General features: G+C 52.2%; 6 protein-coding genes across 6 annotated transcripts; 3 read left to right on the top strand and 3 right to left on the bottom strand.

Moving 5' to 3' along the window:
• Positions 1–1069: 1069 nt before the first annotated feature.
• On the bottom strand, positions 1070–2624 carry BDP81DRAFT_313739 (6-phosphofructo-2-kinase; the record flags this gene model as incomplete). The annotated part of the gene is made up of 4 exons (XM_060583922.1): positions 1070–1588; positions 1643–1756; positions 1806–2395; positions 2519–2624. 4 exons carry the CDS (start codon positions 2622–2624, stop codon positions 1070–1072), a joined length of 1329 nt encoding a protein of 442 aa, XP_060447946.1.
• Positions 2625–6334: 3710 nt separating this feature from the next.
• Positions 6335–7760, bottom strand: BDP81DRAFT_313736 (eukaryotic aspartyl protease; the record flags this gene model as incomplete). The annotated part of the gene is made up of 2 exons (XM_060583921.1): positions 6335–6826; positions 6879–7760. The coding sequence occupies 2 exons, from the start codon at positions 7758–7760 to the stop codon at positions 6335–6337; spliced, it is 1374 nt and encodes a 457-aa protein (XP_060447945.1).
• Positions 7761–9751: 1991 nt separating this feature from the next.
• BDP81DRAFT_420787 (uncharacterized protein) lies at positions 9752–11463 on the top strand. The gene has a single exon (XM_060589875.1). It carries the CDS (start codon positions 9894–9896, stop codon positions 11058–11060), a length of 1167 nt encoding a protein of 388 aa, XP_060447944.1. The 5' UTR covers positions 9752–9893; the 3' UTR covers positions 11061–11463.
• Positions 11464–11590: 127 nt separating this feature from the next.
• Positions 11591–13155, top strand: BDP81DRAFT_420784 (uncharacterized protein). Its single transcript, XM_060589874.1, has 4 exons — positions 11591–11674; positions 11734–12261; positions 12314–12561; positions 12615–13155. Exons 2-4 carry the CDS (start codon positions 11954–11956, stop codon positions 12869–12871), a joined length of 813 nt encoding a protein of 270 aa, XP_060447943.1. The 5' UTR covers positions 11591–11674; positions 11734–11953; the 3' UTR covers positions 12872–13155.
• Positions 13156–18248: 5093 nt separating this feature from the next.
• On the top strand, positions 18249–19060 carry BDP81DRAFT_404121 (uncharacterized protein; the record flags this gene model as incomplete). The annotated part of the gene is made up of 2 exons (XM_060588901.1): positions 18249–18481; positions 18540–19060. The coding sequence occupies exons 1-2, from the start codon at positions 18325–18327 to the stop codon at positions 19058–19060; spliced, it is 678 nt and encodes a 225-aa protein (XP_060447942.1). The 5' UTR covers positions 18249–18324.
• Positions 19061–19850: 790 nt separating this feature from the next.
• BDP81DRAFT_175701 (uncharacterized protein) lies at positions 19851–20527 on the bottom strand. Its single transcript, XM_060582207.1, has one exon. It carries the CDS (start codon positions 20345–20347, stop codon positions 19955–19957), a length of 393 nt encoding a protein of 130 aa, XP_060447941.1. The 5' UTR covers positions 20348–20527; the 3' UTR covers positions 19851–19954.
• Positions 20528–24335: the final 3808 nt, after the last annotated feature.

The raw sequence follows: 24335 nt of genomic DNA, 5'->3' as shown, positions 1-24335 counted from the left end.
GCTACTGCTGAGCATCCCAGATTCATATAATTCCGTCAAAGTTGCCTGATCCGCGGGTCTCGTCGGATAGTTGTCGAGGGAGCTTTTGGCCTTGAACTCGCCGTTAGACTGGCTCTTATGGGGCTGATTACACCGACTGGAAGAAGGCGGTATTAAAACACTCCTTCGGAATCTACCACCTTCAATGGTGCTGATTCCTCAAGCCCTGTCAGCACGATGAGGCATCAGTCCTATGTCAGTCACACAACAGCGAGAGAGAGAGAGTCATTGGTACCTAACGTAGGTACATTCATCATGAAGCTATGAAACTGGGAAACTAAAGGGAACATGTAGAGAAGGCCGGCCAGCAAAAAAAGTCCCACCGTCCAGCCCCTCGTTACACCCAGACGGGTGTCAAACGGTCCTTGGTCCAAGCCGAACCTCTATGCCGATGTCCGCAACCACTCAAACTTCCCGCGTAAACCCCCGTCCGATCGATGCAACTTTTGTCCCCCCCTTTCGTCCCCTTTCATTTTGATTGTGAATCGTCGAACCTTGAGAACATTTGTCCTAGAGTAGTTGTAGGATCTTGAGCAAAGTAATTGTGATACCGGACCATAGATGCATCGCGACAGCAACCGCAAGACTCTGAAAGCGTGGAAGCCCACTTCATCGTGAGAAGTGTAAACAGTGTGATGTAGTCGCCGTGTTGACGTCCGTCTGGTCCAGTAAAAAAGCAAGGTAATTTGTTCCATCGAGAATGGTTGTCGGATTCCCTCCGACTTCATATGCCGCCACTCTCCGCGTTTTTTTGCCGCCGTACTCCATGTACTGGGTCATCTTTTCTCTCTCTCCGTGTTGTCCCTAAACGCCATCGTGAACCGAGTGGAATATGCCGAAAAGTGGAGTCTGAAAACGTCGTCGTCGTCAAGAGAAAAATGGAAATCCTTCGCGCGCGCAGGTCTAAAGTCGACCTCGAACTGTCTTGGACACAGAGACTGTGACCGCGTGACAGACACGCCCGCGTCCGTCTCCTCAAAGTTCTATATCAATCCGTCAGTCAATCTTGACCACCTCAGCAAAATTCTTTTCACATACACTCAGGAACCGGGTTCTCGTGCTTGGCCGTAGAACCCTTGCCACGCCAGGTGCTGACAGCCGGGATGTTAGCCTCGTAGCGCACCTCTTCGGTTCCGTAGGCGCGAGGGGTGAGCTTGATGAGGGTGTGCAGTGGCACATTCATCCAGGGGCTGTCGGCCTGGTTCTTGTTCATGAAGTAGGCGTAGATGCAGCGCAGCACGGCCTGGTGGGTGACGATGAGGATGTCCTCACTGCGCTCGAGCTCCATGATGATGGGCTCGAGGCGGATGACGACATCACGGTACGACTCACCGCCGCGGTAGCGGTAGTTGTACTTGTCCTCGTCACGGGCGGCGAAATCCTCCGGGAAACGGTCCTTGATTTCCTGGTAGGTGAGGCCGTCACAGACGCCGGAGTCGAGCTCGTCGAGAGCCTTCCACTGCAACTGGTTGTAGTCAGAGGGGAGGAAACGAGCGGTCGCGATGGTGCGCTTGAGAGTCGAGGTCCAGACGGTCAGGGGACGGTCATCCTGTAGGCTGATCAGCAAATTTGGCTAAAAGACGCATTTTGTGGAACAACTTACACCGACTGACTTGCGGACGAGCTCGGGGAGCTTGCGCGCATACTGTTCACCACGGGGAGACAGCACAGTATCGCCACCAATGCGGCCATCCAAGTTGTACATGGACTCTCCGTGCTGTTTCTTGTTAGCCTGGACCCAACAGCACAAAGTTAGTGATACATACTCTAGAGAGCCAGATGGAGCGAGGGCGGATGTGCAGGTTCATGAGATAGTAGACAACGCGACTCTGGAGGTAGTCCTGGATGCGGTTGATAATGACCTGCTTGCCGACATCCATGATCTTGAGGTAGGTGTACTCGTTCTCATCACCATCCTCGTCGAGCGTCTTGTAGACCTTCTCATAGTTGCGAATGCGGTTGCGGAAGTCAAGCGCAGCCTCCTCGGGGTCCTGACCCTGGTAGTCAGGCGAGGTAGTCTTGACATCGCGAATGTTGGCCATGATGAGGTTCTCGTTGTCGCACTTGCTCTCGACGAAGAGGACCTCGATGCCCTCCTTGGTGCAGATGTCAAGAACCCACTTGCGGCGCTCCTTGGTGGAGTTGGTGGCATCGAGGATGCCGATGACACCGCCCTGGCGGAACCAGGCGAGCATGTCCTCAATGGCCTTCTCGGCAGCGGCGCGACGTCTACGCTCGCCCTCGGTGTTATAGAAATCAAAGAAATCAGCCGAGGGGTGCGCGTCCTCCTGGCGGCGGTAGCTGCCGACATTGAAGGTCTTTGCCTTGACGGAGAGCCAACCCAGATAGCGTTGCGCTGTGCCAAACACGTCAGTGCCAAATAATCGGAATATTGACGCCGTGAATATGCGCCGAAGCGGCGGCGGCGTCGTTTGCTGGATATTCTCTCCAGAAATACGCAGCTGGAATATTTACGTACCTTTCTGAGCGATGAAGCTCTTGCCCCGAGCGGGCAGACCAACCATGACGACGCATATCTTGGTATCCTCCACCTGAACGCCTATGCCGTTAGTCTTGCCTGGCATCTTGACGCTGTGCTTTCTCTCGTTCTCTCTTTTGTTTTGGTGTTGTCTGAGCGGAAGTTGTTATGACGAGGCAGAAGGAAAATGATGTTGTAGAGGCTTAAAACGCGTAGGCATGAGAAGGAAGCCGGAGATGAATTGAGTGGCGTGGAAAGAGAGAGCGTGGAGGAAGGCAGCTCGCGTGATGCTTCCAGCTCGTGGCAGGTAGCTCTACGCCCAAATAGGCGGGACCCCTCGGGTGTGACTTTCGGGGCGGGTGCGGTGACTTTGGGACGGGGGTGACGGGGATGACGGGGGTTCAGAGTCACTCTGAGCCGGACGACATGGAACTGCTGAAAGAAGTGGAGGAGGTCCTTGTCTTCTAGACTTCTTTGATAGAGATACTGGCAAGGGGCAGGGAGAACACTGAGCCAACGGCTGTGGTTCAAAACGTTGTTTGCTGAAGAATTCCGTTTGCAGGTAAGCGTACTAGGTAAGGTAGGGGTAGGTAGATAATGATATGGGTATGTGTAGGTGTAAGGAGATGCAGAAACAGCAGAAGTGAGGTTGCACAGGGTTGGGGGAACGATGATGTAGTGAGGAGAAGAGAGTGACCTGATGTTAGGTGAGGTGAAAGGTGAGGGTGGAGGGCATAGAGTAATGAGTGGATGGGCGGCGTGCGTGAGTACGTGAAAGTGTGAAGGGGATTAAGAGAAAGGTACGTAAAACATAGGCAAACGAGGAGGGGGGAGACGTAGAGGACAAGGGCGCCGAGAGGATATCCCGAGGAACAAGAGGAGGCAATGGAAGACTGCTTGGAGTCAAGTTGGCTGCCAGCAAAGAGCCGAGAGCAGCAAGTACTCATCAGCAATGTAGGTAAGGTACCTCACCTCAAGGCTCAAAGTATGGAAATCGCTGGACTCGGCAGTACCTTGGACAAGACTCAGACCCCAAGAACAAATAGCGGGCGCAACGACGGCAACGGTCATGATGGAGAGACACCAGGCTCAGCTCATCCATCAGGTCAGGTTGCCCAGTTCAGATATCAAGTCCACCACTGGATGAACTGATGCGACATGTGCCTTGCCGGGGGGATGGATCGCTGTTTGTGCAGACATGTCTCCGTAGGTAGGTACTTGGGCAGATGGTGACCCCATGTACCTTCGGGAATCCCAGGAGTGACATGTGCTGGGTCACTACTAGCGAACCAGTGGACAGAAGACTGCACTATCCGTAAGGTAGAATAGGGTCTGCCATGTAGCCCAAGGCCGTTGGAAGCCTGGAATACCAGACAGAAGAAAGGAAACTCCCATCTTCAAGACGTCCCGTTCGCCCGTATGCAACTGAGACCACCAGCAGCTCACCAGCTTCGCAAAATAAAAAGACGGACGCCCTTCAGCTGCATGTACCTGACTGGGTATGCATGCAGGGCAGGTCATTCGTTCCATTGTGCGCAACGGCAGAGGCCGCCGTCCCCCTCGCGCGGCTTCTCGTCCGTGGTCTGCCCGCCCCTCCATAACCACTGACCCCATGCCCCGGGGCGAACTCCAATCCCCCCCATTCGGGTGCCCCTCATTCTGCCCGCCTTTCCCCGGTGCCCCTTGTCGGGGGGCCCAGTCCACTGGAAGGGCAGCTCGAGTCGAGGGCACAGCTCCAGCTTGAAGCTCTAGCCTCCAGCAGCTCAGCGCAGTGGCCCATCCCCGCATCCACCTCAGTCACCGGGACATCTCGCACCCTGCTCGCGCCCAGCTTGCCCAGTTCGCCAGTCGGCTTTCTTGGTTCAACACCCTCCCAAGAGCCAAGAGGGAAGCTCTCACCGAGCACAACCGAGGTGGACATCAGACCACGCCGAACTGATGGTTCTGACTTGCCAGGCATAGCCGGAGCCTCCTCACGACCACCAGGTACATCGGAATTCGGTGAACTGCCTTATCGCGACGACGGGGATGCAAACAAGACCCCTCTTGTGCTGAAGAATGAAACCAAATTCCAGTCCACTTGAACTTCCCATTCCAACCACAAATATCCATATGAGGGTCCTTTCTGGTGCCGTTGACATCTTGACAACTTTGCCAATCGGTTTCACTTCAATTGCCCGTTTGCTGTCCGGCCACTTCCGGTTGCGGCTATTCGCCAACAAGCAGAAATCCAAGCATCCAACACTCGACTTCGCATCGCGTCGACCACTTGGCCAGCAATAAGAATCATAGTTATCCAGGTCCCCAAGCTCTCGAGGCTCAATTAAGCAATCCAATGGCCACTAACAGCTGACCCCCACGAAAGCCGCTAGGGGAAAAGGTCACCCGGGACAAGTCTCCTGACCGCGCAACATGGGAAATTTCACCGCCGCACTTGCTGGGGGAAACGCCTCTATCCGCAGAGCCTGGACTTGAACAACCAGGGGCTACTTGCTACCTCTCCGAACCAGCAGGTCCAGCCGGCCGGGACTCGGATCCAACAAATCGGCACGATTGCCAGATCGTATCAATTGTCCAGAAGGAAAAGCGAGGGGGAGGGGTCCCCATCGCTGACCAACACCCCTGCGTGATTATTCACACCGCCATGAGGCCATCGACTGGGCAAAGGGGGAAAAAGTCACTTGACAATGCCCATGGGAAAGCTGGTGCAAGGCAAGGCATTGCGCTGCAAACAAGATGACTGGAATCCGCACAAACGAAACGAAGAAGGGTCGATAATAAACGGCAAGGCTTCTGAACATCAGAAGAAAAGAGAACTAGGAAATTCGATAATATCGTACCTTGCTAAAGCTCCAGGTATGCTGTCGTCGAGACGTCTTCTTGCTTTCGTCGGCACTATTTGCCGGGATCACTCCGATACCCATGATGGATGGTTGGGCTGCTTGGAAACGTCGCTTTAAAACTGGACTTTGGTGGTTCGCTGGAAATCCGGGAATGCCTTCGTCCAGATTGCTTTCCAGGTCAAGTCGGAAGAACACTATTCCAGTCTTTTCCCCAGGCACGTTGCCGACCACGGGGGATGTCGGAGGGGTTCAAAAGATCGGTACAGCGACTGCCGAGTAACCGCCGCACACCGCAAACGAGTTGAGACGATACGATCGTGACGGGAAAAGAGGTGGTGCAAGAGAGCGTGAGAGGGTCGTGAAGAATCTGCAGAGGAGAAGAGAATGAGAGGACTGGCCTCTAACGCAGCAAGGTCGGTATCGCTTGGAAGGAAGTCGGTGAAGTGTGAGTAAGTGTTGCCGAAGGGCCTGGATCGTGAAGTGTTGAATCAAGTGGCAGAAATCAGAGCGCCGTCGCGGTGACCTCACTGTCTTATCGATAAGGACTACAGGCCTTGATAAGCCCTCGTCGCCACTCCGATAAGTCCCGACCCGAGTACCGGTTTCAGTCTCGTCCACTGTGGAAACACAACCTGCGCTGGAACTGCCGCTGTCTCTAACCTGGAATTGCACTTCACCGGGCTGCCCTGGGCGTCACAAGGTGGAGCGAGCGAGAATGCTCAAACAGAACGATTGCAAGCATTCAAAGAAAGCATGAGGCAAGTGGCATTCATTAGACTGAACCCTATCTCACCAGTACAATTACATCTCTGTGTAAGCAACTATGTCTTTGGCCAATATGACCCCAAAACAGCCTTAACAAATTCATCGCCAATCTTGTCAAACTGCCACCTCACATGAAATTGGACGGCCTCCATTTGAACCTCTCTTAAGCTGGTGCAAAATCCCCGGCTCAAGGAATCTGTTTGCCATTCTACTTCTCAGGAAGCTGAGGAGTGACACCATAGAATTCACGGCCGTAGAAGCGGACCTGGCCAGCGCCAACATCGAAGTAGGCCTCGACATTGTGAAGGAAGACGGAGCCCAGGATGTACGGACCCGTGCCTCCAGTGGTGATTCCGACCTGGCAGTAACCCGTGAGAGGGTCCACAAGCCCGCGGTAGATGAGGTCCACTGGGTTGATGAAGAAGCTCGCGCCTTCGATGACGACGGCCACCTTGGGAGCAATGGCATCACAAGGGGCAAAGTATCCGCCATACTGGAATAAGTAGATGGCGCTGGGGGAGAAAGATCTGGCGATTGCCTCAGCCGTGGGTGGAGGCACGTACATGAGCGTCGTGCCGGTGTCGACAATGTACGGGTACTTCTTGGTGTCGCTCGTGGATCCCCAACGCAAGCCATCGACGAGGATGGTGTAGTAGGAGTATTGCCAACTCCCGTCGGGACGCTGCGAGTTGATGCTAGTCTTAAAGATTGTAAGTCAACTGAGATGCAGTTTTGTTTTAGCCGAAACTCACAATGATGAGATCGGTGTAGGCCGTAGGACCAGTAATTGGTAGACCAGTTCGGCCACCCCATCCAATTACGCCAGACGAATTGCGAACAAGAGAAACGCTGAAGGCGTCTGAGGAGAGTCCTTGCTGAACCATGCTGGTGAAGAAGGGCGAGTATGGAACCTGGAAGGCAGGGCGATCCTCATTCATGTCGCCAGTGAAAGCACTAGTGATGGAGGGATAGGCAAGACCGAGAACACCGTTGGTGTAGTTGTTGCCCATCCAGTATGTCTTGTTGGCCAGGCCGACCTGCTGCTGTTTGACGATGATGCCGGCAACCTCGATGTCACTGTAACCCATGGGGCCAGACACTCGCTCGCCAGAGCCGTAGCTCAAGGCGAAGTGGACATCCTCGACGGGGCCATATTTGAACTCGTCAATCTTGTCCGGTCCGAAGCCGCAAGATTCAGGGGAATAGACAGCAGTGCCTGATAGGTTGGTACAGGTCAGATTGGAACTGGTGGCCCAAGTGTCGCTGCTGCCGGTGTCGAAGATCATGTTGATGAGCTTGCCATCCCAGGTGACCTCGACGGCATACTGAGTACCCCAGGGAGACAAGGCTGTGATGTTCTGGTAGCTGGATGAGAGATCTTGAGGCTGGGCCGCGCCCAAGGCAGTGGCGGCGTTGTGGCCGGTGATTCTACCATGGAACGGCTTCAGTTTCTGGACGCGGCCAGAAACTTCATCAGGGGCAGCCTCGCGAAAGGCCTTGATGCGCTGGAAGTTGACGCCCTTGAGAGGGCTCTTGATCTCGACACCAACACGGCGTCTATCCTTGGCCAAGACAACGTCGGCGGAAAGAAGACCGACTCCCAACAGGGAGGAGATGACGTTGGTGACCTTCATAACGTCTTTGGATCACGGAGAGAGTGAGAAAAGGAGGGTGGTTGAAACGAATGATGGATGGGACAAGAGAAGGGACGAGACAGTCAAGCTACAACTTGTGTCTCTTTTTGAAAGATTGACGAGGACGGTGGTGAGATGTTGGGGAACAAAGATTGAGGGAGGTTGGCCAAGGTGAGGAAGATGAAGGGTCAGGAAAAGGGGGACAATCCTCGGATGTGTGTTTGGGATAGGCGGTGACGACAGGAAGGCGCAGCAGATGCGAAGTTGCCTTCCTTCTTGGCTGGTACCGGTTGCGTTACTTCCTTTCGGAGGAATTGTAACATCAGGAAGGCGTGTGTATGGTGGTGACTGCCAGGAGGTGGAAGGAGATACCGAAGGTGGTTGCCATCGTGGATGACGGGAGGGGCAAGTACCGCTTGCCTTGAGTCGTTTGCTCGGGATGCCACTTCCATCTCGGAAGGACCAGATCCACACGGAAACAGCGTACCTGCCTTTGATGTCCTGGCCTCCCGTTGAGGAAGTTACAGTTTGCCACCAGTTCGGAAGGCACTTACGAAGTTATCACCGATGGCTGACTCTGAAATCTCACAAACAACGACGATACTAAGAAGCTCATGGCTCTTGGCTGTGACCCGCAACGAGTCCGCAGTCTCATCCGGTCTTGCTTTGCTTCGGAAAGCTACTCGGTCCTTTGACGTAAATCTCTTCTGCGGCTCACTCTCCCTTGCATGTCGAAACAAACGGCCTCAACCTCGTACCAGAGCTGCTGTTTACGGATGTCACATTACTTCGAACAAGTATTGGGCAAATTTGCAGTGATCTTCTGCAATTACTTGAGCCTTCTTCATTAAGTCAAGCATCACGATAATGACCACCGAGTTCTCGAAAGACATCGGGTCTTCGTCTTTCAAGGACCCGAAGCTCTGTCTTACTTAAATTGCTTCAGTCACACACAACGGATACCTGCAGCACTTTTCCATTATGCCATCTCATGTTCTGGTAAGACCAGGCACATGTGATCGGAAGTCGGCTCGCTCATGAAGCAAACGCAAATGATCTACTGTACATCAGTTACCCCCGGCTAGAGAGGTTCTTGGGGCTTGAAAAGTCTGTCTCGCTACTGTTGGATCAAGCTCAGTAACACGTGATACTTCCATGTTTGTTCGAGCTTGTCAGTCGCGTCCACGCCATGTACTCTCAACGTGTTGTCAACGTGTCGTGGAAGATGATCAAAAAGCATATTCCTGGCTGTTCGCGTTCGACGCTCTTGACCCCTGGCTAGCGAATCTGTTTGTTCCCTCATGTCAAATGCGAGATGGCGCACCATCCGCATGTGTTGTGCATGGTATGACACAATTGTCGCTTTCCGACATACCCGACCTAATTACGTCGCTGCCAATTGGACCTGACCTCAACCGAGTAGACTGACACGACGAGTGACGGTCATTCCTGAACCCCTGAAATTTGGGTATTGCCGATTACTACGGTTGACAAACACGGTCTGACGTTCAGATCGTGTTGAGCAACGTCTGACGAGAAGCCGCAGTAAGCTCATGGCATGATCAACAACGACGTGTCCCATCCAACAATATATGCTGCGAGGATAAGATGCTGACAGCTCCGGTCTCAGCTCCGGACCTTGGGACCGATCAGCTCCCAAGATTCGGAGTCCATGTCCCGCCGGCGGGCCGTTGGCCTAATCTCACCGTGCCGCTCCGGTCTGACCAGAATCTCTGAAGTCCCCATCAACATTTTGACATTGATGCAGAATTGTAGCCAAGATCTCAACGTGAATCCCTCAGGATTTGGTTGAGACAACCTGAGCACCGTGCGGCAGGGATGGAAAGCCGAGGCACTTACCGGAAAGGGAAATTTAGCCAACCTTAACATGATGACGACAAGACCCGAGATAGGGCTGATGAATGCACTGCCTAACGTTCCTTAGGTGACCCGTCCATCCCATTGGAGGTCCGACTACCTTATATCTTAACCTCACCTCTTCTTCCTCCCTTGTCTTTATCTTGTACGTTGACCGTAACCCTCTCCCAGGATTCTTCATCGCATAGTTCGTCGCCAAAAGCAACGGTCGCTGTCGAAAGTTTCTCTTACACACCCTTATTCCCACCTCTCAAGATGGCGTCAAACCAGCCCGCCCGCGCTGCCGGACCCCTGCCAGCCATGCAAGAGCTCTCACCAACGACGTTCCTCTACGATCCGCCCTCATCCGTTCTGGACCCAAACTCACCCAAGCTCGTCGCCATCTTCAGCTGGATGTCAGCTCAAGATGTCCACATTGCAAAGTACACCTCGCGGTACATGGCAATGCACCCCTCCGCCAGCATCCTCCTCGTAAAATGCCCCTTCATCCACACCCTCTCCACCCGCATCTCCAAGCGGCAAATCAAGCCAGCGGTCCCCGTGATCCGCTCCCTAGCCGACTCCACCCCGCCGCCGGCCTCCTCCGGGACGGGAACGGGGCAGCGGGCCCCGCAGCTCCTCTTCCACGTCTTCTCCAACGGCGGCGCCACCAACCTTGCCAAGTTCCTCGAGCTCTACGCCGACGCGGACCGCGCGGGCCGTTTGGAACTCCCGCCGCACGTGACGCTCTACGATTCCTGCCCGGGTGGGTTCCACTGGATGCGCAGCTATCGCGCCCTCTCGGCCTCGATGCCGCGGATCCTGGCGCCGCTGGCCCACGTCTTCATCGGCTGGTTCTGGCTCTTCCACGTCCCGCTCGGGCGGGTCGGGTTCTTTGGCAAGATGTGGGCAGCGCTAAGGCAGAAGGCGCTGTTGGGTAGTGAGAGGCGGCGGGCGTATTTGTACAGCAAGGAGGATGAGATGATTTACTGGGGCGATGTGGAGAGGCATGCGGAGGAGTCTGCTGAGGCTGGGTTCAAGGTCCGCAAGGAAATGTTTGACGGGAGTCAGCATGTTGCGCATGCGAAGCTGGATTCGTCGAGGTATTGGGGGCTTGTGAGGGATGTGTGGGATGAGGACTTGGTGAAGAAGAAGGTTGAGCCGCCGACGCCGACGACGAAGTCTGCTGATGCCCCGTCAGAACCAACGCCCGAGAACGGATCAGAGACTGCCGACAAGACTCCAGAATCTGTGAAGACGGCACTGGAATCACCGCAAGCTGCGCCGGAGCCCCAAAAAGCCAAGTCAGAATCGCCAAAGGCTTCTCCGGCACCAGAGCCAACCAAAGTGAGCCCTGAGCCACCCAAGCCCGCACTGCCGCCACCAGAGATTGTGCCTGCGAGGCCGAAGCGGCAACCAACGCCGCCTCCAACCATTCAGTAAGCCGTTGATGTGCGCACTTCTGTCAGTTGAGAGCTGGTTACTTTCGTAGATGATACCTTTTCTTTGTCTCTGCATGTATAGATTGAGATATGCGTGGGCTTACTGTAGACTTTTCTGGAAAATCGAATCATGTTAAAATTAAGTAGGGAAGCCTGTCTTTTGGGGGGTCTATTGACATGATGTGAGATGTGCGTGCTATCGTAAGGCTAGAAACAGAGTGTTCCTCTGAGAATCAAATCGGCGCCGAGTAAGTCCTGTATATCAAAATCTGACATGTAACTACTGATCTTTTCGTAGCATCACCGGCTGTTATCTTGCGAGGAGAGGTCGCTCGGTGCACGGTTGTAGACCAGGGGACGCAAGCCAACGCGATTCCATAAATAAGCAGCCCTTTCCCACCTCGCTTTCATTCTCATTGGCAAGCGCTCTCGTTCGTCTGACACTTTGCGTGACGTGTAGTTGACTCGCAATTGGTTGTTTCCCATGCGGCACCCATAGCCTGCAGGAAAGCCTGACGGTTGGGAGGCACTGCTGGGGCTTATCTGCCACGCAGCCTGCTTGATTCGGGCGTTGAAAAGCGTATCGAGCCCCCTCTGGTCTGCCCATCCTCTTGTGTCTGTATTCTTCCGACCGCACCTGGCGCCTGGCTTCTTGGTTTTCTGACCATCCGTAGTAGAACACTCCTCGACGACCATCTACCGTTCGACTTCATCCTGTAACTTTGAGACCAAACGAGACCACGAGGATACCAGAAGAAGAGAAGTAGCTACAATGGCAGAAGTCTTCGGCGTCGTAGTCAGCGCCTTCAGGTCGTCGAGATCGCGGGAAAACTGGGCTCCAGCACGATTAAGCTCAAGAAGCTTTGGGATGAAGTCCAGGAAGTACCTAGCGAGATGAATCAGCTCGTTGGAATGGTTGACATCCTCAACGCGACGCTGACTGAGCTGGATAGAGCATTCGACAAGGCTGGTGACCCGAATTTTGGCACACTTGATGTCAGTCTAAAGTTGTGCCAACAAGCCGCGAACGATTTGGACACTCTGGCGACAGACTTGCAGCAACAGATTGCCACGGCCAAAAAGTTTAGAAGGAGGATTACAAAGCTGAAAGTAACTTTTAAGAAGGACCTGATTCGGAGTTGCGAGCAAAAGGTACAGACCGCTTTGCAGATACTGAGCCTATCACTGAGTACAAGAATCTAGTAAGTGCAACAGTGTGTTCTGCAATTTGAAGTCGCTAAGAGAAATCTACAGTATCGATATAAATGCCAAGCCTCAGCCATACTCAGTCCAAGCTGATACATCCGGATCGAACCCTCCGCTGATCGAGACTTCCCCCGGCCAACACGTTCGATTGGCAGAGGGGCCAATTATTGGAAGCAAGGCTGCTATCAATGTTGCGAGAAAGTCTAGGACAAAGCCAGTCTTGAAAACACAGGCTTCATTTTTTGGTAGTTTTGCCAGCCAGAGCGTCCCACACTCTGCGTTTCCTGAAGTTCAGAGTGGGTACAACAATAAGTTGGTGAAGTCCAAGAATGCTACTAACACTTCCCAGTATATCAGGCACAGTTGCAGCTGCCATGGTGGATATCATCAAGAGTTTGGAACATACAAGTTTACAATGCGTATGCTGGGTGGAAGCACTCTCTGCAAACTTGGACAGTTCGACCTGATAATACTCCCATCTTTGAATATATTGAAGACGGTGATTGGGAACACGCTTTCTGTGACATCAAGGTCGGGCGTCTTTATTTGACCGTGATGAGGATGGACAAACATTGCTACACGTACGGACTTCGTCCACGCTCTTAATGAGATTGAAGCTGACGCTTGACCTAGATAGCAGTTAGCTGGGAAAGATTGAACATCGTTAACCATCTACTCAGCATGGGCCTAAACCTCAGCGATCTAAGTGATCAACACAATGAGCTTCTTCACTTTGCAGGCTTCGTCGATGGCCCGGATGACGTTTTGGAACTTTTCAAGATGTGGATCTACGTCGCCCTCGATGACAGCCTGGAGGATTATTGTGCCCCAGGAGAAACGACCGTGAACCTATGTGCCATCTCTAGATTTGTTTGGAACGCCCCTGAAGCTCTCCAATATATGAAGAGAAGCCTAGGGGCCACGGCGAATCAGCTCCCACCAGCGGCACGCTTGCTCATTTAAAGTGGTTCCAGATCAATCCACAGATTCTGCTAGAAGACATTCAACACGACAAAGACCTCCAGCCTGAAGACTTCTGTGCCACCATGGAAAAGTCTCAGGATGGCTCTCTACAGTTCTTCGCAGGTCGGTACAGAACTGGCATTGAGTACAATGGCGATTGCTGGAGGGGACTTGCGCGGTGGATCTTCAAGGGAGTGTCTTTGGAAAGGCTTAGCATGCAGCACTCTTTGTATGCGAGGGAGGGCGCATACACACCACTCTTTTCTGGAATTTTTGAAACCCAATGGAGCTATGTCAGCCTCGGCCGGTCTATCCACAGGTTTTTACGAATGTGGCTGGAGGATTTGCAGACCTCAGGCATAGACCTTGATGAATACGGGCGACGAGAAATAGAGATCTTCAAGCGCGATGCATTGCTGCAAGAGCAACGTTTAGAGATGGGGGTTATCAACAACAGTGGCCGTTATGGGATTTCTCTCGGAATGCGACTGATATCTTTTACGTATGGACCCGAGCCTGAAGACTGGAAGCTTGTCTGGAGTCCAGAGGCCGAGCAATACGCCGGGGAGTTCTGGGACCTGATCGAAAATCCGCCTTTACGTATTCCGGGAGGATGGGTAGACGATGATTTGTAATACCACGGATCGTTGTCAACTCTGGTACTTAGTCTTCTGGTTCCTTGAAGTCATTGTGTTTTGCAGAGATCAGTGTCTGTCAAGTTTGTTTCCCCGTGTGCCTCGAACGCTGTCTTCCTCACAATATCACGAGGCCTTGGAAGTTGGAAGACGAGTCGAGAGAAATGAGGAAATTTCAAGTAACGTAGGTCTTGCATGTACTCCTAACTGCTCATTTAGGATATCATGGTCTTCCTAGAAGCTGGCTGTATCGCCATTAGGTAGTTGAAGTAAGGCAATCGTACCAGCCGCGATCGTGCGCTGCTTCGGATTTATGTTTAAGTATCGGTCAGGAGCTGGTCATGTGTTTCCTGACTATATTATGTGAAGTGCGCACTTGTACACTCTAATTCTTCACAGCTCGCAAGAGACCTGAGAAGACCTTACCGTACCGGGGCCGAGTGGTTAGCCTGAAATCAAGCAGACAGCTGAGGATGCTTCACCAATCATGGCTTCGCCCTCTGCTGAATACCCCAACCAGGTGCTGGATATCTCACCTCAGTTTTAGCTCGCACGGCAGGCTGGCCAGGAACTTGACTGTTCCATAATCTGAGGAAAATGCCGTGAAGTTTGAGGACCTGAGCCCAAGGTAAGGTCATCTTCAAGAGTTTACCCAGCTTATCCCATTGACTGCGAGTGGGCGTCAGTACATCTCCAGTGCGGAGTACAGCCAATCAAAGCTCTGCCAAGCAAAATCTTAGCCAACCCAAAAAGCTCGTTCGGAGGTACTTCGATTCATTAGAGAGTTTGGTTATAGAAGTTGTACCAGTAAACATCTAAGTTACATAGAGACACATTGCATTCCTGGCATCCTGACCTCGAGTACTTCCTTCTACTACTATTCCTAGAGATCTCGCGCAGAGCCTACCTTACTCTAGGGCGACTACTACAAGCAGAGCACGGCGAGCAGCTTCCTTACTTCTTCCTGATATGCTACTGCTAGGGAATAATATTGTTCCGCTTGTCCGTTGCCCGTTGGGCCGGGTACGCTAGCGCGCCTTTACTAATGGCCCGAAGTGCTGAATAAGCTGGGTAGATAGTTCCCTTCGCCATTGATACTGACTCTTCAACTGCTGCCAGTCTGGCTCGCCCCATCGCTGTGGAAGTATGGGAATGAAAACGGCGGCCAAGTGACGTACTGCACATGTACCCCTTTTGTGAGGGGCAGAAGTGGAGCATAGAAATGGGGCAATTGTACTGACGCCCACTCGCAGTCGATGGGATAGATTGATGTAGTAGTTCTGCGTCAACTTGTGATGTTGTTCAGACTTGCTTTCGCCCAGGCGCTGGCTGTTGTCGCTCCTACAACATCGTGTAGCCTTGGAAGTTGGAAGACCGAAGACGGATGGGGTGAGACAAGGAAATCCATTGCAAAGAAGGAGGCGTGATGCATCATACTAGATCACACATTCTTCGGCTTGGTCTCTAGGTGGTCTGTTGGTTTCCAGGAAGCTGGCGAAGAAGCATCTGGAGTGATAGAAAGTAGTCAGGCCTAGCTATGGCTCTGATGTATAGCTCTAATCGTGTGCCTGACTCTTGAACTGCGACCCTCTGAAGTGGGCGACTACACAGTTCACCCCTTGAAAGCACACTTCTACTTTTACCACCTCTTCTGTGCCTATCTGTCATTGCTATCTTTTTCTTCACCTAGGATAGTTCACTCAATATATATTACCTGAAGAATATAAATCAAGAAACATGAAAAGGGCACAACATTAAAGATAGTGGTTATGAGAGAGGGGATCTTTATGCGTTGACCGGCACCCTCCTTTGTGGACGACCTGCCCCTCATCTCGGTGTCCAGTAGTTCGCCTCACATCAGGCGAAGGGCCAGCATGGTACTCGCCAATCATGGTCTTTTCAAACGCACCCTTTCTCAAGCTTGCACTGGGCGCAACCTCTCACTTTTAGCTGAAGAGGCAGGCTGGCAAATTGAGTGGCAACTAAGAGCCCTTGTACGCAGCTGCGCAATTGAAGCAGGCTGTCAAGTCGGGTAGCAACCAACAGCTATTCTGCGCAGCTGTGCAGTCGAGCATCTTCAGCGTTTCCCCAAACTTGAAAACAACAAAGCACCTGCGTTTTCCTGCACTGAGATCTGCAATATGCAACGCTGAAGTACTGCGCCAGTGCTCTTACTGCGAGATTGCAAGGAAACCGAACCGAAGACGGCCTGACACATCGACCAAGTTGAATCTACCAAGATGGACCACGGCGAACCTACTGGGAAGCCAAAAGGGCGAAACCCCAAGATTCCTCCGGAGAGATGGGAGAGTATGAGAGTGGTGATCTGTACAGAGTACCAGAACAGGAACTTGAGAGACTTGATCAAATTTCTCAGGGTTGAACACAATTTTCACACAACGTAAGATATACCATCATGTGAAGAAGCATGACATGCTGATGCTACAATTGATGACAGCAAGAGACAGCTGGTTTACAGACTTGGCATTTGGAATTGCAGCAAATACGGCGGAAACGACCTTGACGAGAACGAAGAGAACTATCCCGAAGAACTGCACGAGATCAAGTCTAACGAATTGAACAACACAATCGAATGTGGATTTGAGCAAAGAAATCACTACCACACTGATCATCTAGACATCGATACGCCTCAGTTTGCCAGCGGTCGGTCGGCAGCTGTGACGGACAGCTCAAGTGACGCATCTTATTATCGTGACTTCACCCAGCTTCTTGCTCAACATATCCACGAATCGGTGGTCTCAGGGTCCGTTTTTGTAGATCTTGCAGACCCCATCAACCGAGGACGCCATCTGTTCGTGTGGGCCACTGAGACCGATGGAAGCCATCTGTGCCATCCGGATTAATCACAAGTATGGCAGTCTGGTGCCTTTGCCATTCAGGAAACAGCTAGAAGCTCTTGACGAAGTCAATATGGACGAGCATCCCCAATTTTTGGGCACACTCCTTGTCATCTGGAAAAGCACTCCGCTGATAGACGACGACAACACTTCTGGAAGATATTTCATCAACACAGTCAACAAGCTCTGCCAAAGGCTTCTCGGTCGCCAGAACCTGGTTGCGAGGATCTTTGCCTGTCTGAGCACTGGGTCTTTAGATCCAGCTGCATGCCTCGAACGCCTTGAAGTACTTCCTTCGGAACTCTTGTCTCCCAAAGGTCAAGCTCCTGAACCAAGTTTCGAGAAGTGCGAGAATTACGAGACAAGCGACTACCACACCATGTCCTCAAGCGATTACCACACCATGTCCTCTGTTTATACTGCCTCAGAACGGAGTTTAACTCAAGCTCAAGGTCTGGGCTCAATGAACAGCGATACAGTAAGTTTACGTGCTTTAGCTCTTCGCAAACACAGCGACGAGCGACACAGGCGGTACTCGAGACCTACACCTCCAGCAGATCCGTTGGAAACCTCGCTCTCACAAAATCAGGCTTTAGCAAAATACGAGGGGCCTTCCACAGACAGCTTGACCGGTTATCGTCCCCCCACGAGCCTCGTGATGCGGCCACTTGGCATCAAATAGCTTTCCGTATGATATCAAGCGAGGTAGTCAATCGTACATGGAAAGCACTCACTCATTCATGACGGAAAATTCTTGGCCTGTGGGAAACCCTGAAGGTTCATCTACACCTTTTTCAGAGCACACAGAGCAACCTCGGGAAAGTCGCTCGGAGAAGACACGAGAAGTGCTAGACACCAGCACTCCCTCCCTAACAAGGATTCCAAGCACTTTGACACCTACTGATGCTGATAATCAGATGGATATGGATGAGGTCTCAGTTTCCCAAGATGAGGAATCGGATACTTCAAGCAGCTTGACCGCAAATGAACAGCAACGAATGCAAGCTATGCAAGAAGAAAAACGAAAGACGATCCAGACAATCATGGACGCGGTTCTATACGATTTGGACAGCATAATAGGCTATTTGCCTGCGGTCGAACCGAAGGATCCGAGTGCACCAAGCCAGGTTCCATCGCAAGCTGAAACTGGTTGCGCACGAATTCAAACAGCCCGGAAACGATTGAAGTAATGTGGTGGGGATAAAGACAACAATAAGGGACAGACAGGCCACGACCGGTCTGGCGACAAAGATGAAGCCGACGAAGGAGACGAGGGCGAAGGCAGATCTCGCAGGATACCGAATCGGCAAGACGATTGCAAGAACAGGTTGCTTGCGTGCCCATTTTTCAAGTGGAATCCTCTGGCATACTCAAGGACGAAAGAATGTGCAGGCCCTGGGTGGCCTACAGTGAGTCGCTTGAAGTGAGTCTATGGTTGCTAACTTTGGGTTCTCTTGACTAACAAGTAGTTTTCAAGGAGCACCTGTTTCGCCGCCATGAGAGATTACCATTCCAGTGCAGCAGATGTCGAACATACTTCAAGACTCAAGGTGAATTGGATTCACATCTCAGGGTCGAAGCCGTTGATCAGCTTTGCGAGATCATGAACGAATCTGAGTTGTGTGGGGAGTTCAAATTTGGACCCGACATTAAAGATCGCCTCAAGGCCAGATCCGCACGGAATCAAACAAATGCAGAGAAGTGGAAGCAATTATACAGGATTATCTTCGATGTTAGAGAAGATGAGATGCCCATACCATGTGAGTTACGACCCGGTCATGGTGCTAGGCAGAGAAAACTGACATGAAGCCTCTGCAGACTACGATCATGATATCTCGGCGCTTGACCGAGAAGAGACCTGGAAGGAATCTGCTCGACGCGAGATTGTGATTCTTCTCCGACAGCGTATCGAAGCCGAAGTTGAGCCAAAGTTTACGAACGTGGCTCCGGAACTTATAGCCGGGCTCCAGGACATCGTCCACGATGTGGAGCTTATTCTGAGGCGAAACTTCGAAAGGAGACAAAAGGAAGCTCGAAATCTAGATCGAGAAGAGACACCAGGAAGACCGCCACCAGTTCTCGATGAAACATCGGTGAATACGGCTCAGACACCTGGTGACGACGAAGGATGTATGACTGTTATCCTAAGAGATAATGTTTTCTACAACGGAAGCCTTCCCCTCGATGGTCCGCAGCATCAGGTTCTCCCTTTCTGGCCCAATGAGCCGGAAGCGAGCGCCGTGGGAATGGCAGAAGGAGAGCAACCTCTGAAATCTTCATTGTTAGACAATTTCTACTTTGACTTTCTCAATGATGATGAAGGCAATGACACGCTCTGAGAGTAGTAGAGTTAGCATGCTCCAATTAAAATAGGATCAGAACTTCCAGATGATAAATGATGTCTTGGGAGGGCGGGATGCCAAATAGTGCATCGTGTCATCTCTTCGCTCAAGTAGATCACGACGCATGGCGCCGCCGTACGGCCGACTGGTCTTCAAGATGAAATTCGGGACGCATTATGCAGTGTCATCTACCTCATCTGATCACGCATTGGTGGATGAAACCCCGGCTCACCCATGAGTCAGCAACAGGACAGTGAATAAGTTATTGATACAAGGGCCGCCGCTGTGAAGTCGATTACGCTTTTGTATTAACTGTAACTCATCTCTTGTCAGAGGGTATACCATCGTGACCTCTAATCGCCCATGAGGAACCACACGAGACGTGTCGTACACCACCCGCATGCCAAGAGGCGCGGATCCCCTCGCTAGGAGCCCCTCCCGATCGCCACGCCACTAACGTAGGTAAAGGTAGACTAGGGCATCTCCCCTCTCCCTCAGGAATGCGGCGGAGAGTCCGCTGCGGTCCTGCCACACCTTTGGCCTTGAAGCCAGTGCTGCCCCAAAAATAACATTATTGCCTGCCCGTTTGTCCTGATCATCGTATTCGTCATGTGCCTGTTGGTGTTGCTGATGTGGTTCCAATCGATTGACCTCAATTCCAATCCCACATATGCGCAACACCATCGCCGTGGTATCCCGAGTCCCGAAGCCCCAATGCCATTACATGTAGTCCTTGTCGAACACCAAACGCCTCGCCAGGAGTAGAGAGAGAGAGAGAGAGAGAGAGAGAGAGAGAGAGAGAGAGAGAGAGTGCAGAGGAAGGATGGATAAACACCTTCCCCAAAGTTCGAACCGTGTCATAACTCCATCATTATCGGAGGCATCTCGGCCTCACGTCCTCGCCTTCTTCTTCTTCCTACTCTCCCCTTCGTCCCGGCCCCTCTTGCTCGAGCCGGGTTGTGGTATTGACGCTGATGATGATGATCCTGCTACTGCTGCTGTTGAAGACGGGTGTTGGTATTGCTGATACTGTTGATATTGATGATGATACTGCTGAAAATCCTGCTCACCAAAGTCCATACCGGCAACGCCTTCGTCCTCGCCGGCGCAGGCGTCGCATTCCTGGTCAAAGGCGTGTGTCTCGACGTCGACACCACGCCGACACGAGCCGAACTTGTCGGCGTTCTTGGCCTCGAGGCATGAGAGCTGCTGGGAGAGGTCGGCCCAGGTGAGGGATTCGTTGCAGCGGGTGCAGGTGCCCGCGAAGAGCACGAGGCGGCACATTGTGTGTGTATTTTTTGTGTCTCTTGTGGCGGGAGGTGATTGAGGCGTTGTTGGAGGGAGGTAGGTATTAGGAGGACCACGAGGTCGAGAGGGGAAGAGGTGACGGTGTGGTTTTCGAACTCCCCCAAACCCCCAAAGTGATCTCTGGGCGAACGAGTTTGTTCCGCGAGTGATCAATTAGGTAGGTAGGACAGGGGAAAAGATAAAGAAGGATTGATGCTTGTTTATCGACCGTTTGGAAGTGAATCCGCAATGTCCTTCGAGCGGTAAACAAGGTCTTTCGAGAATAAGAGAATAAGAATTAGTCGACACGTCGAGGAGAGGAAGAATGTTGAACGGCAGAAGAAGGATGAACTAAAATCAATCGTCGACGGATGGGCAGCCACAAGCTTTCAAAGGATCGACACGGGGGGGGCCTAGCACATCTCGATAGAAAAACGCGACCTGAGCTTGACGGGTTGTGTTGACACACTGACAGGTACGGATACACAGGACAGAATCATAAAGGGGGGGAGGGGTGTGTATGGAGGGGTGTGAGGGGCCGACGGGTAAGAGAAAGGATAGAGTGTCAGAGAGGAAGCGAGAAGAGCTCATGCAGCCCAAGCCCTCTCTCGGAAGTGAAGTTGTGAAGAAGAAATGAAATTCAAGGAGAAAGACGACGAAGAGAGAGAAAAAAGCAACAATCATAGATGAGCAGGAAGCGCCCTCTCTCTCTCTACTCAATGCTGCCAGCCTGCCATCCACCATGCAGCTCGCCAACAGCCAACCGTCTTGCAGTAGACTATATGCAGGATGCGGCTTAGCCTCGCCCTTGCGCCGCCGCCCAGCTGCACATCAAGACGCGAGACGAGAAAGAAAATGAGAAGCGAGCTGCATTAGCTGTTGGCTGTTCAAGTCCTGCTTGTCTCTCTCTCTCTCTCTGTCATGTCTGTTCTGTCTATGCCATGCCATGCCCATGTCGCCATGCCCCTCCCCGTCCATCCGTGCGAGAGTGCTCCAACTTTTGCACACCCCAGCACATCCACTCGCGGCCCGCGGCACTCTGCCGGGGAACACAGACAGGCCTTCCCGTCGTGAGAAACGATACCTGTGGAGTTGATGTAGGTAAGAAGAAGGTCATCGTAGGCCACACTCGACACTTTCATAGGATCACGAAATGGAGGGGTGGGACGGGACGGGGGTAGAGCGAGGCTAGGCGAGAGACGGAGGTAGAGGGCATCTTGCCCCGAGACATTTCTTGCAGTGACATTCCAGGCACTCGAAATCTGTCAGTGTGTGTAGCTTTTCTTCTCTGTGGAGATGAGGTGATTTGAACTCCAACGGCGCTTTGAGACACTTCGCCGAGCTTTTCCTTTCGCCTATGCGTACGTAGCACGACGTTCGCCAATATACACTCGTACGTAGATCTAGGAGAAGAGCAATCTTTCTCATCATCCATGGTCGATCCATGACACTTGAGAGTCAAAGGTCGAGAGTCAGAAAGAGAGAAAGATGCGCGGGAGGCACGGGAGACACGCGGCGCAAAAACAAGCTTTGAGATGGGATTGTCTTAGGGCCGGGCGAGAGAAGCAGAGCATGGATCGCGAAGCGAGCAATGAATGCAACGTGCCCCTTTCAGGATAGCTCCGGGATCAAGCTCCCTTGCAAACGGCAGACCTCAAGTTGTCATCTCCCGAGTCCCGCATTCCTCTGCCTCTGTCTCTGAGCGTGTCTCTCCTCGAGAATCAACAGTTATCGGCCAGTCAGTCTATTCTCCCAGGGACCAAACCCCTCACTCCTCCATCGTTATGGTCCAAGATGGCTATCATGATGGTTTCGAGATGCTGTTACATCAATACAGCCTCGTGCCACGATGCCACAATGCTAAAATGCTGCCCCCATACTTTCTCCCCCCTCATGACCCCCCAAAAGTCATTCTGCATTGCAACCTTGGATCGGCACATGCAAGGCCAGATAAGGCAGACGGTTCGAGAGGGAACACACAGTCTGACAATCCACCTTCCACAGAACAACCAGCGCACGCGGGCACGGGAGCATGGGCATCCGCACGCCTTTTCTGTTCAAAGAGCCCGTTTTCCCTCTTGCGCTCGCTGGCTCGAACGGCCTAGACCCTTGATCTTTGCTGAATCGAAGACGCTGTTCAGTGTCCGTTAACAAACCTTTAAAAAAGGTTGACTCGGGTACACCAGCCTGGAAACCTCGTGCTCGTGCGCCTCTTTTTATTATCCGGTGTTTACAGAGAACGTCCTTTCGGTTAGGCCGCCGCCCATCCATCACTGAGCGCCTGTTACGGCCGGCCGGTGGGATGACAATGTCCGTACGGAGTACGGAACAGTGAGTGACACCACACCATATGCCTACCTACGGATACCGGTACATCTTTCAAAGGTCATGAACGAATCGGCTTCTGACAGAGAGGGAGTCGGAGACTCGACCAATGCGGGGGAGAAGCGCAGTTTCTTTGCGCATCCCTCGTCCTCCCCTGCACGGCATGTCAGTTCATCACGTCTCTCTGTTCCCACACCAACCTTAACCTTACTTACACTTCTCGCTCTCGCTAAATAACATCAGTCAGACATTGACAGGTACTCCGTACATAAGTTACGTGAGAAGGCGGTGGTGAGTGAAGGTGGACGGGCGACCGTCCATGCATACACGTCCCTGTTCGATGAAATGTCTCGCATGGGATTTGCATCGAAGCAAAACTAAACTCTTTGCCTGTCGCGCCCGTGAATATTTTTTTTGTCAAATCGTCTGGCAGCTAGCTACCTTGGCGTGGTGTCGGAGATATTTCCCGCCGCGCAGAACTCTCGACTCGCTCGTCCTTCCGCACGCGTCGACTGTGCAGATCGCAAGCATCATAGCTTTTAATTTCCAGATGAACCGTTTGAAAAGCTTACGTGCCGACACCTAAACAGAACCCTATCATTGCCAGAGAATGAGAGGGAGAGAAGAGAGATAAGGCAGAGACAGAGAGAGGACAGAGCACACGGTGCAGCACAGACTTGAAGCTCGCAAAGACATTTCACATGCAGCCAGACAGGCAGACGGGCAGGCGAGAGTGAGAGATAACCTCACGTACATCGACAACATGCACATGCACCCGCACAGGCGACATTCTCCCTTTCTTACCTTTACTTGCTCATTGCCCAAAACACCTGCGAGATGAAAATTCAAATCTCAGTCCAGATACCGCAATAGTCAACTTGCAGCACGATTTCGAAAAGCAAATCTCAAGCCTGATGGCTCCCGCAGCCCGCAGAGAGAGGGCCGATAAGCGAGAGAAAACTGTCTGTTCGATGACACCACGATTTCGAAGGACCCCTTTTTTTTTTTTCTCCAGCTGCCCTCACACATCTCTCTGTCTCTGGGTTTTCCACAAATGTCAGTGCCATTCAACGGCGACGATCAATCATGTCTGCCGCCCCTCCATTCCCCACGGCTGCTACCTAATACCACCTCGAGGCTCGCTCGCGGCTCAGTCTCTCCCGCAGATAATGATGGGCAGTGCTAGAATCTCTGCCGCGAATATGGGCCCTGGTCTAGACCAAGGCTAAAGATGACCGTCCATCGTCCACTATTTACCGATGCACCTTGAATGTAGTGTTACAACGCCGGTGTAATACGTACATCCTTATTCCATGCGCGAGTGTTAGGAGAGCGTTGCACGAGTCTGGCTCATCTTGATGATTGGCATCCTTCATGTTCAGCTACTCTCGTCTCTCGTCTCTCGTCTTTCTGGTCTGTCTCCGATTGCTTAGGAACGCAGTCACATGAATTATTCAATCAAGAGATAGAGGATATGCAAATATTCAATGATGATAGAGGTAGATGGCACCAAGTGGTTTCATGAAACAAAACACTCCGCGAGTCCATTCTCACACATCACTTACAGTCCCTTCATCGCCCTCCCAAGGCGTTCGCTGTAAAATGAGTCCATCAATCTCAGTGGACGGCAAATCGAAGCATCATCACTCCATACTCCCAA

The sequence above is a fragment of the Colletotrichum phormii genome (assembly GCF_030913505.1).
Source record: "Colletotrichum phormii strain CBS 102054 chromosome Unknown BDP81scaffold_5, whole genome shotgun sequence".
Lineage (NCBI taxonomy): Eukaryota > Fungi > Ascomycota > Sordariomycetes > Glomerellales > Glomerellaceae > Colletotrichum > Colletotrichum phormii.
This window is presented reverse-complemented; position numbering and strand designations above follow the sequence as displayed.